This window comes from Etheostoma spectabile, chromosome 6 (genome assembly GCF_008692095.1).
Source record: "Etheostoma spectabile isolate EspeVRDwgs_2016 chromosome 6, UIUC_Espe_1.0, whole genome shotgun sequence".
NCBI lineage: Eukaryota > Metazoa > Chordata > Actinopteri > Perciformes > Percidae > Etheostoma > Etheostoma spectabile.
The window spans coordinates 20,754,227-20,766,379 of NC_045738.1; the positions used below are offsets into that span (position 1 = coordinate 20,754,227).

General features: G+C 40.1%; 1 protein-coding gene across 6 annotated transcripts in view; it reads right to left on the reverse strand.

Annotated features, from left to right (window-relative positions):
* cep192 (centrosomal protein 192) overlaps positions 1 to 12,153 on the reverse strand; it is a 132,487-nt gene that overhangs the window by 44,259 nt on the left and 76,075 nt on the right. For 5 of the 6 annotated variants that reach the window (XM_032518238.1, XM_032518235.1, XM_032518236.1 and 2 more), the window contains 5 exons: positions 11,203 to 11,427; positions 10,756 to 10,897; positions 10,532 to 10,618; positions 10,147 to 10,436; positions 8,078 to 8,951 (listed from right to left, as the gene is read on the reverse strand). In XM_032518238.1, the coding sequence (XP_032374129.1) occupies positions 8,078 to 8,951; positions 10,147 to 10,436; positions 10,532 to 10,618; positions 10,756 to 10,897; positions 11,203 to 11,427 (1,618 nt within the window). The remainder of the gene's footprint in view (positions 1 to 8,077; positions 8,952 to 10,146; positions 10,437 to 10,531; positions 10,619 to 10,755; positions 10,898 to 11,202; positions 11,428 to 12,153) is intronic. The other variant, XM_032518234.1, reaches the window with a different exon arrangement.

Below are 12,153 nucleotides of genomic sequence, written 5' to 3' on the forward strand. Positions count from 1 at the left end.
CATCTAGAAACTAAGCTGCACGGGGTGCAGTGAACAACTCTGACTGGGACATGATCAGACAGCGGTTAACGGAACGATGGATTGCTATGCAAAAAACCCGGAGCGTTCTATGAAATGACACTTTAAAAAAAAAAGAATCGCTTGATCACGCAAATTTGATCGTGGGAAGTCAAAATCATGATCGCGCTAAAAATTTGATTAATTGTGCAGCCCTAGTCTTGTATGAGGTACCAATGAACTCAACAGAGACTTTTTTTTCATTGGTGATGGTTTGACACGCCCCCTATGATTCTACCACGCCCCCTTTCACAGATAACCAACTGTATGACGTAGAGCAGGGGTCTTCAACAGGGGGTCCGCGACTACCGCATGGGGGTCGCGAAAGTTTTGGTTGATTAGACTTTTTTTTATTATATCCCCACCATTCCCCCCCCCCCCCCCCCCCTGCAATTTTTTCCAACTAAAAAGTCTTTAAATACACATTAACATGAATTCAACACACTGTAGTAAACCGATAAATGGAGGCAGAAGATGTCTTGCAGTCATCAATGCACACATGGCCATAGGACCAGTTTAATATAACACAATTTTATACAATATATATAATTAGGGGGTCCCCGCTCCATCTTGCCATCAGTTTGGGGGTCCTTGGCCTGGAAAACGTTGAAGACCCCTGACGTAGAGTCTTGTGTGAGGTATCAGTGAACTCAGCAGGGACTTTGGTGACGATTTGCAGTGTCTGAGAGCCGCACAAATGCACGGTCGAAAGTAGCGGCTTCTGCCAGTAACCCCAAGGCGCGAATATTAGCGAGGGCCTGTCTAACGCTGCTTGCAGCTTTAATTTAGACTATTTTTTTTTTATAACTTTCGGCAAAGTCAGAAGCTACGTATATTTCATTAGTATTTGTTATGATTGCTTTTAAACTGTATGACTTGGGTCAAACATTTAGGATATCTTTACACAAGGTTCTCACAATAGTTGGCAAGAATTTTGGCCCATTCCTCTGACAGAACTGGTGTAACTGAGCCAAGTTCGTAGGCCGCCTTGCTCACGCATGCCTTTTCATATGCCCATACATTTTCAATAAGATTGAGATTAGGGCATTGTGATGGCCACTGAAAGACATTGACTTTGTTATCCTTAAGCCACTTTGTAACCAGTTTGGCAGTATGCTTCAGGTCATTGTCCACTAGGAAGACCCACTGGCGCCCAAGCTCTAACTTCCTGGCTAATGTCTTGAGAAGTTGCTTCAGTATTTCTACATGATGTTCTTTCCTCATGATCTATTTTATGAAGTATTTCCTGCAGCAAAACAATCCCACAACATGATGCTGCCATCCCTGTATTTCACAGTTTGGATGGTGTTCTCAGGCTTGCAAGCATCCCCCTTTTCCCTCCAAAACATAATAATGGTCATTATGGTCAAACAATTTAATTTTAGACCACATTTTAGACCATTTCGCAGACCACAGAACATGCCTCCAAAAAATTAAGGTCTTTGTCCCTGTGTGCATTTGCAAACTTTAATCTGGCTTTTTTATATTTCTTATGAAGTAATGGCTTCTTCCTAGCAGAGTGGCCTTTTAGCCCATGTCGGTAGAGTATTTGTGTCACTGTGGATAATGACTCTTACTAGCTTCAGCCAGCATCTTCACAAGGTGTTTTGCTTTTGTTCTTGGGTTGATATGCACATTTTGGACCAAAGCACTTTCATCTATGGGACACAGAACCAGTTTCCTTCCTGAGCAGTATGATGGCTGTACATTCCCATGGTGTTTATACTTGCTTATAATTGTTTGAACAGATGAACGTGGCACCTTCAGGCATCTGGAAATTGCACCCAACGATGAACCAGACTTGTGTAAGTCCACAATTCTCTTCCTGATATCTTGGCTGATTTTCTTTTGACTTTCCCATGATGTTATACAAAGAAGCAGTGTGTTTCAGGTGTGCCTTAAAAAACATCCACAAGGAGACTTCCGGGAAACCATGCACGAGTTGGACGCATAGTCAATTGCTCCGTTTCAGTCGTTATCAAAAATACCCAAAACTCGAAACCTCACTTAAATCTATAACAAAACATGAGTGGGGGGGACAAAAATAGAGACACGATCCGGAGAGGGAAGGTGTAACTGAAAATTAAAATCAACAACAAAAGCAAAATGGACGGCCGGCGACGAAGAAAATGGCGATCTGCTAGCTAGCGAAGTGCGGTGAGTCTACAGACAAGCTGCATCGGGAACTGTCATTATCTCTGAAAAACATTTGTGACTTCAAAAATGACGTTCTTTAGCTATCTCCGACCTCAAAGGAACTTGAGGGAGGATTTCAAGACGAGCTAGCGACGCTGAGACAAGACTAAACCAGAAGCTAACTGAAGTCGGAACCAGCTCCAGGGTCATGACCATGCGATCACCGAGGCGGAGAGCCCATTTCAGATATGGAAACAAGCGGTGCAGCAACGAAAGAGGTTCTGTTTCGTTGAAGGGCAACGCAGGCTGCAAGAAAAAGTCACCGATTTGGAAAGCAGGTCCAGAAGAAACAACATCCGAGTATACGGGTGCCGGAGGGCTCGTGGAGGGCGACTCGGTGATAAAGCTTATGGAAAACTGGCTGACTTCGGAACTGGCTCTTCCGCGAGCATGTCCCTGCAGATTCAGCGTGCTCACAGAGCTTTGGCTCGAAGCCTGGACCTGACGCTACACCTCGGTCCATTGTGATAAACTTTCAGCAGCATGTTGTCAAGGAAACGGTTGAAGTTGGCTTGGGAAAGAAAATCATTTTGACAACAAACCGATTTTCTTTGATCATGATTACGCATATGAAGTGATGAAAAACGCAGAGCCTACGGGGGAATTAAAAAGTGCTGAAGGAGAAAGCATTCGTTTCCAACCCCCTTCACGAGGATTCGGATCCACTGGTAATGGCCCACGGACCTACGAGGACGCACATCAGGCCGCACGGGAGCTGCGAACAGCGGGGTGGAGTGCCCGCTTGCAGAGAGGACCCGGCTTCCAAATTAGAAGAATGTTACTGAGACGTTCCCGTGGGCGACGGCGGACGACGGAGGAAAACAAATAGAGAAGCGAGTGAAAGAAAAGCTCCAAGAATTCAGGAGATCACCACAATGTTAAAAGTATAACAATATGTGAGTGGACTGCAAAACAAGGGAGGTGAAATGTTCCTCTTTACTCTCCCTCTCTCTTTACTTCAAAACTTTATCTATTGAAACTACGGCAAATCACCGACTGAACGGAATAGTACTGTTGGACTTATTGGTGGACATGGAGCGCACCAGCAGGTCAGCCACTTACCCACTAAGGAGGGCCCCAACCATCCAGGAGGGATTCTCCCCTCCACCCACCAACAGGGGCTTTAGAGGGACAAAGGTTCCTCTGCTACAGGAAGTTCTCACATTTATTATTTTTGTTATGATGAGTGTAAATGTTTGTTCTTGTTCAGAACAGTTTTTTTTACTGTATTTTTTCTACAAGGGGAATCTGCTTTTGTTGAGGATATAGCATCATTCCATTCTAGACATAAGCTGCTACATACAGGGTCCGGAAAATGAAAGTAATATCTCTAACGTGAATGGGCTTCGTAGCCCAGTTCAACAGAGCAAAACCCTTCTTAAACTTAAAAGAGAAAACATAGATATTGCATTCTGCAAGAAACCCACCTGATGGAAGCTGAGCACAGAAACTTAAGACAGGGGTTTAAATATGTATTCCCTCCTCAAATAGATCCAAACACACAGGGGGTAGTAATACTAATTTCAGGAAGATGACATACGAACATATATCTACTATTAAAGACAAGGAGGGTAGATTCTTAATGATTTGTGGGAAATTGATGGAAATATATTACCCTATACATGTGTATATCCTCCAGGCTACACATCACATTTTTATACCCAAGTAATTGAAAGGATAGCAACTGAAACACAGGGGACTTTAATATGTGCTGGTGACTTTAATATTATGCTTAACCCAAACCTCGACTCAACCGGGGCAAGAATATCTCGCCCCCCAAAAATAAAAATAGCAAGGAAAATTAACCTATTATTATCAGAATTAGGACTAATTGATATTTGGAGACACTTAAATCCATCGGTCAAAGATTATACCTTTTATTCGCCCCCACACTCAACATATTCTAGAATCGATTACTTTTTATTATTTGGAACAGACAGTAACAAAGTTCAAGACTGCCATATTGGGGCTATGGACCTCTCAGACCACTGCCCACTCTATTTGTCCCTGAAAATAACCAATAGAAGGAAACTTACACTCTGGAGACTAAATCCTAATGTACTCAACAACAGCAGGACACAACAGTTTGCAAAAGAAATTCAAGAATACTTGGAGTTTAATGATAACGGTGAAGTTTCTCCACCCATGCTCTGGGACGCTTGCAAGGCAGTAATGGAGGGGTAGGGTAATCGCGTGTCATCTTTTCTTAAAAAACAAAGAGAAGTAAAAATAAAACTCTTCAGACTGAACTCAAAAACCTTGAGACTGTGCATAAAGAATCTACAGACCCCAAGGTTAAAATAGAAATAAAAAGGAAAAGGAACCGATTGAAGAATTATACTCTCTAAGATCAAAAAATTGCTATATACAAAACAAAGTACTATGAGAGGCTGCAAATATTCAAAACTTTTAGCATACAGACTAAGGAAACAACGGGCAGACAATGCAATATACAAGATTAGGGACCCCAAAACCAAGGTAATTTATTCACCACATTCAAGAAATTAAAGAATGTTTAAAAAACCTATTACAAAAAATTATATTCACAACCTCAATCAACACCGACCAAAATGGAGTCGCTTCTCAAATCCCTACCCCTACCAGACTTACGGAAGAGGAAATAAATTATTAGCTTCACAAGTTTCAAAAGAAGAATTTACTCCGCTATCTCAAGACTCAAAGCTAATAAATCCCCAGGAGGTACGTTTCAGCTCAGAATGGTATAAGTAAAAATGAAGGAGGTTCTGACCTCTATTTATTAAAACATTCAACTGGGTCCTGACAAAGGGGAAACCCCTGCGTCATGGAAAAAGCGATTATCTCATGTATCCTATACCAAGGAAGAAGGACAATTAGATTGCGACAATTACAGACCAATTAGTGTGCTTAATGTGGGCTATAACTATTTACTTCAATCATCACAAAAGACTTGAGAAAATCTTACCCCGTATATCAATATGGATCAAACTGGTTTTGTTCTCGGGAATGAATTGTTCATGATCCCTCTTCAGTTAATGTTGGTTGATCAGTTTAGCGCGCGAAAAGGCATTTGACTCAGTCAGATGGAAGTTTCATATCAACGTTTGTTGAGAAAATTCAATTTTTACAAGTAATTATTAATCCTTTAAAAGCCCTCTACAATAAACCATCACAAAGCTAAAATTAATGGAGAGCTCACAGACTCTTTCTGTCATAGAAGATCAACAAGCACGGGGCTGCCCCCTGAGTCCGATTCTATTTGCAATCTTATTGAGCCACTGCACATGGATTAGCAGAACAACAAGATCACAGGTATCAGTATGACAGCAGTTGAACAAAAGCTGGCCCTGTTTGCAGATGATGTGCTTTAGCCTTTCGAACCCAACAGAATCTCTTCCAGCGTTGATGTCTTTTTTAGATGAGTAGGTCATACTCAGGATATAAATTAAATAAGAAAAAAACCCAGGTTCTTAGTTTTCATTTGATCCCCCTCAATGTCTCCGCTCCAGGACTGTCTACTGGGACAGATTCAATAAAATACTTAGAAATTACCTACCCTTAGACACATCAAAACTAGAAGAAATTAACTATACCCCCCTCAAAAAGAAATTAAAATGGATATCAATAGATGGAGCTTAATCCCTTATCTCAACATCAGTTCTCGTATAGACTCTGTCAAAATGAACATTCTACCAAGACTCCTATATCTATTCACTCAATACCAATAAAGAAACCAGAATTGTATTTTAGAGAGTGGGATAAAATACTTTCCAGGTTTATTTGGGCAGGTAAGAGGCCAAGAATAAAGTATAAAATCCTACAATTATCCAAGGAGAAAGGGGGACTAGCCCTCCCCTGTTTGAGAAATTACTATAGAGCAGCCCAAATTCGGCCACTGGTGGGATGGTGTACTCCAAATTATAGATCAAATAGATGGAGAAATGAATAGGGAAAGATAAGTGATACAAGTGGCAATCAGTTGCTGCAGTGGTTGGAATCTCGATTAAGAGCCTTCACCCCACACCTGGTAATCGCTTTACCGGGAGAAATAATTAAAAGTATCAACTGAAGAAGAACTAAAAGGTTTAAATGGTTTGCATGATCCTGTTTGTATTCGCAATAGCTATGACGCAAGATTCAAAACCTGGACGGACAATGGGCTTACCGCGTACTGCACACCAGCAGAATAAAGTTCTGAGTTTCCAGGACCTGAAAGAAAGATTGGACTACAGAACCGGATCTTTTTAGATATTTGCAGATCAGGGATTTTGCAAACATGAAATTCCCAAGGAATGTTCCTTCAAAGAGGGATGAAATTCTTAACATCTTCCAAGGGCCTTCAGGAATGTTCCTTCCAAAAGATAATATCCAAACTATACTCAGCTCTTCAAGACCTAAAAGTGACATACCTTGGGCATTAAGGAAAGATGGGAAGCAGAGGGAGGATTTACAGTCTCACAAGAGGGTGGGACAGACTTGCAAACAGCAGTGGTCAGTGACAAGCTCCCCCCCTGGAGGGAATTCAGTTGGAAAAACGTGACTCGATTCTTCTCTCTCTCCGGCACAAAAGGCCTACTACTCAAGACAGCCTGCCTGCTGGAGGTCATGTAGGAATACTTTGGCGAATCACTTTCATATTTTTTGGAGCTGCCTTCTGTGGCCCCGTTTTGGAGGGGGTTCTTGGGGTTCTGAGATTGTTTTTAAAGGAAAATGTTCAAAATTTCAAAACTTGTACCTGTGTGATTTGGATGGTTTTGAATACACAAAGCAAGACATACCTTTTGAGAGTATTTGTTAGTGGGGTGCAAAAAGGCCTTGACCAGAAAATGGCTGAAGAAGGACAAACCATCTATAAATGAGTGGATTGTATATATCTATAATATTTATGTTATGGAAAGAATTACTTTTAAACTACGGACCAAGCTGATATTTTTGAAAAGACTGTCACAATGGTTGAGCTATGTGTCATCTGTAAGACCTGATTTCATTAAATCATCAATAAGGTTGAAATCTTTTAATAAGAATGTCTTTTCCCTATCCATGTGCAGTATCTTTATAATTTTTTCTTTGTGATGTGCTTGGCTCAGCTGCTGTTCTACTTGGTGCTCAACTCCTCCCCCCACCATATTGAATCTTAAATGAAGAATCCCCCCCCCCCCTTTTTTTTTTTTGTTTTTGTTTTTTTTCTTCCCCTTTCTTTCAATCCTCAAACACAGTTTTTTGTTTCTCTCTGCATGATGCACTTATGGTAACTGTTGTTCAACTCAACGACAGATCCTCCCCCTGTCACGTTATGTTGTATGTTCTTGCCCAGAAGGCACATGTTATATGTTTATGTTAAAAGAAAACCAATAAAAAGTAATAAAAAAAAAAAAAAAAAAAAAAAAAAACCATCCCAAGTGTGTCTCTAGTTGGCATTAGCAAATATAAATATTTTGGTAATCGTAACAGACATAACCAGGAACAGTGATTGTCTGATTTCATGTCAGACAGTAAGGAAAAAGCGTATGTATCTTTTTATATAGTGTATATAACTTCTTCTTGGTTTCAACTGTATATAGTAGATTTGATTATTTAACAGTGTGTACAGGTCTCTGCAAAAAAAAAAAAAAAAAAAAAAAAAAAAAAAAAAAAAAACCTAGAAAGAAATTGGAACATCACCTCTGCTCTGATTTTTGCACTGGTTTACACTAATTTTGTTTTTTGCATTTTTGTTTTATGACTTGTTTTCTATTATTTTTGCTTTGTTTGTTTCTGCTCATTTAAAGCACTTTTTCTTGCCTTGTGTCTGAATTGTGCTATAAATTCCCTTGCTTTAACATAGAAGTATGATATTTTCACTCACCAGATGCAGGGCCTTGTGGAGGGTGGTTGTTCTGAGAAGAGAAGCCAATAGGTATCTCCACAGAGCTACAAGGTAGTGGAGCATCCATAATATTGCTGGTTGGTAATTTCTTTTCGGAATTACTCAGTCTGTCCTGCTGCTGCTGACCTGCACTCCTCACCCTCTGTGGCAAAGAAGAGGAACCTTTAAAACAAGGCAGGCCTGACCTCCCTTTCCTCAGGTCTGGTGGGGTTCTTGGCAAGCCGGGTGAGACAGAAGAACCTTTATCACTTATTTGTGATGTTTCTAAGGAAGAACAAATAGTGTTGGATGCTTGTGGGTTCAGTTCTCCTGGCTTGACTCCATTATATGTGAGGGTCCTGCCTGAGGAACCACAAATAGTGATTGCAGAATAAGTACAGTTACCACATGCGGTCATTTTGTCTGCAGGATGTGTGACAGTGGAAGACTGCCCTGAGCCCACAGACCTACTGGCAGAGCTGAAAGATTTCAGAGGACAAGGAATAGAGCTTCTTTTTGGGTGACCCTTATGACCTGGAGATAATGCATTTGGAGGAGGCACTGCAGAGGAGCTAGTGTTTAATGTTCTCTCTCCTCCTCCGTCTTTTGCATCAGTATTTGTGGGTTTCTGTTGAGTCTCACTATCCACTCGCTGAGCTGAGCTACCTTGTTCCTCAAGATATCCTGTCTGAGGGTTTCTTCGAGAGCTGTTGAGGTTGTCGGCCCAGCCGGTGAGATCAAAGGTAGTGTGTGCTACAGAGGCATCCGTGCTGCTTGACAGATCAGTCTTTTTCAAGTATTTCTCCATATCGAAGTCACTAAGCTCCCCAACACAAGTGTCCAGTATGTCGCTCTGATCTTGCTCAGGGAGGAACTATGTAGGGAAAGAACAAGAAATTGAGGACAAAACATTGTTCATTTAAAATTGTGCATACATTTTTAAAAAGGTTATCAGCATAGAAGGAAAACATTTTTCGCCCATACAATAGATACCGATATGTTTGTGATACGCCAATATTTGCTGATTACATGGACCAGACCAATCGGTCAGCTGATGTTATTTACTTAAGAATTAAGTAAACATAAAAGATATTATTTGCTCCAATTTCTACACAACAAAATCAAGAGGCGATATTGAGTTAATACAGACAAAGTTTCTGATGACCTGGAAATCCTTTCTATTAGCGACGACAAATAATTGTTGGATAATCTAGAAGAGATCAATCAAGCAATGGGGAGTCTACAAAGCTCTAAGATGTTTTATAAATCTCTGTCTAAGATTTGTAAAACACTTATGACAGAGTTAGCAGTTAGTAGCATTTTATCAGGGCATCAATTTATTTGATCCATTACAAAGATCAGTATTCATCATAAAAGGCTTGTGAGTCTTCTAAATGTAGTCATAAAGATTAGAAAAAGTGCTGCCGACAAACATACATGAAGATCACAGACTCAACAAGTTGTTTTTATAACCTTAAAAGAATGTTTAACATCATATATTCACCTGGTTCCTGAAGTGCTTATAACTTTGGATGCAGAAAGGGTTGAGTGGGATTACCACTTCTCAACCCTAACCCTGTCAAAGTTTGGAATTTGTGCCATTTTGTGTATTTTTTTAAAAAATGGATTAAACTTCTTTATGTTTCCCCCTTGGCTATTAATTACAGGTCTGGATATTTGCCTTTGGCCTAAAATGCAGGGGTGTCCCCCTATCTCCAATGCTCATTGTGGTGACTTTTGAACTACTTGTGATCTATCTGCGAGCATCACAGAGCACAAGTATTGTTATATGCACAGGATTTCAAACCTCTCCTAGTCTATTCCAATTCCAATGTATTTAAAGTAATTTTGGATCTATGGATCCAAAATTACTATATGTATACACACATATATATATATATATATACACATATATATATACACACATATATATATATTACACCCATATATATATATATACACACATATATACATACATATATATATATACATACATATATATACATATGTATACATATATATACATATATATATACATACATACACATACATACACATACACCTCTTACAGGTTTAGCTGAGTGTGGTTCCTCTGTGCAGTTGACAAGTCCAGCAGGTTGTGCAGTCTCAGGTTGATTTCTCAATCTACTTCTCTTTGACAGCTCCATGATCATGGCAGCCAGCTGTGAAGGGTCAGTGCTAATTGAGGCATCAGCAATGGCTGAAGCAATTGTGCTGATACTCAGCATCAGATGGCTGCTGTTATTGTTGGGCGACACACAGCTTTGGTTACCCAAGCTTAAATCAGAGCAAGAGCCCTCACTGTGGTCAGATAGTGCAGCTCTAACAATATGGTCCTAAAGAGAAGAAGTGAGTTTATGTCAAAAAGACATACCACCGTGCATGTAATCCTACATAGAAATATTGAAATGTTAACATATCAAAAAATTCCTCGTACCTCCTGTTCACATGGTTCTGGATCTGTATCCCCTTTCGGTGACATTCTTTCACCTGGTGCCTCAAGAGTTTTGTCCAGGTCCTCTGCAAGGAGATGGTCATAAATAAAAGAAAAGACCGGTTAAATAAATTTTACAATAAGCAAAAGCACAGAAAACATCACACACTACTGTATGAGTCTAAAAAGTGATTCTTTAAAATCCGCAATACTGTGAACACACCTGGGTTGAGTGTTTTGTCTGCTTCGCTGAGTTCCATGGTGTCATTCTGAGGAGAGTTGCCTCTGGCAGAGAGCTCGGAGGGGTGAATTAGGGGAAATGGTTCCCTTTTCTCTGGAGAGGTAATGATGTAGCCAAAGGATGGCTAAAGGAACAAAGACCAAAACTTTTAATGCAGGTTAGTCCAAAGGACTTTCAAGTTTACACCATTTGACTGTACAAATGTCTTGACAATTTTAATTTTCTGAAACAATTTTCTTCAGCATAATTATATCTGAAATCACCTGCTAACAAAATAAATTGTCAGCTAGACCTTGTCAGCTATCAGACGCCATCTGCAAATCAATGTTGCACATCTCTTCTATGGCTTGATCTATAAATGAATTCTTAACAGCCTTCACAGCACTTTTTTTAATTTCTGTAACAACCTAAGAAAGCAATTTTACTGACCCGTTTAACCCCATCCACATCGTCAGTGCTGCCCAGACAGCCCAAGGCTTCAGAGCGTTGTCCAAAAAACTGCCCAAAACTCAGTCGCAGGTAGCTTTGGTCCCCCTGCTTAAACGCTGAGGAGACCTGGGAAGCCCTCATCAGGATGTGGCTATTGGTGGGAGCCTTCCAAGATGAGTCACTGTGAAACGTGCCGTTACTGCTGGCTTGTTCAATCTTCTCCTCCTGTGTGAACAGCAATACCCACAATTCAAATGTTATTTATAGTCTCAACTCACAACAAGAGTTGTCTCAGGACAAGGGCTCAAATTAAAAAAATCCCCACTGGCCCCAGGGGCCAGCAGATAAAAATTTTGCTGGCCCCTTCTACATTTTTACTGGCCCTGAAAGAAATATGTGTGATTGGCGAAGGACAAAAAAGCAGGAAAATATATGCCACACCTACCATGAAGCTTCAGAAAATGGTTATAACCCAGCTAGCCATTGCCACTGTATGTTGTGCCATTAGTCGTAAAGTTAGACCAGGGGTCATCAACTACATTTTTCCAAGGACCAGAAGTTTTTTAAAGCATAAACGCCGGACTTTAAAATAAAGAAAACAAAATGTATTTATACCCAATACGCATATTCTTGTTTGATATTTCCCTTTTTTACTAAATTAATGGTTTATTTTTTAAATGTATTAGAGTAACTAAACTTCTCAAAAATCATGGAAAATCCATACTGATAACTAGATAGGCTACTCAACTAGAAAATGATCTCAGATTAGGGGGCAGTTCACTGAGGAGTGATGGTTAAAGTCATTGAATACTGAAACGTTGTATGCAGTGTCCTGATTGGTGGAAAATGCTTGCAGGAAGTAAGGCCTGTTGTCAGGTAAAAATATCACTGTCAAAGAGCCTGAAGCAAAAAGTTGTGGCAAACAGCATCTTTAATGATGAATGACTGATA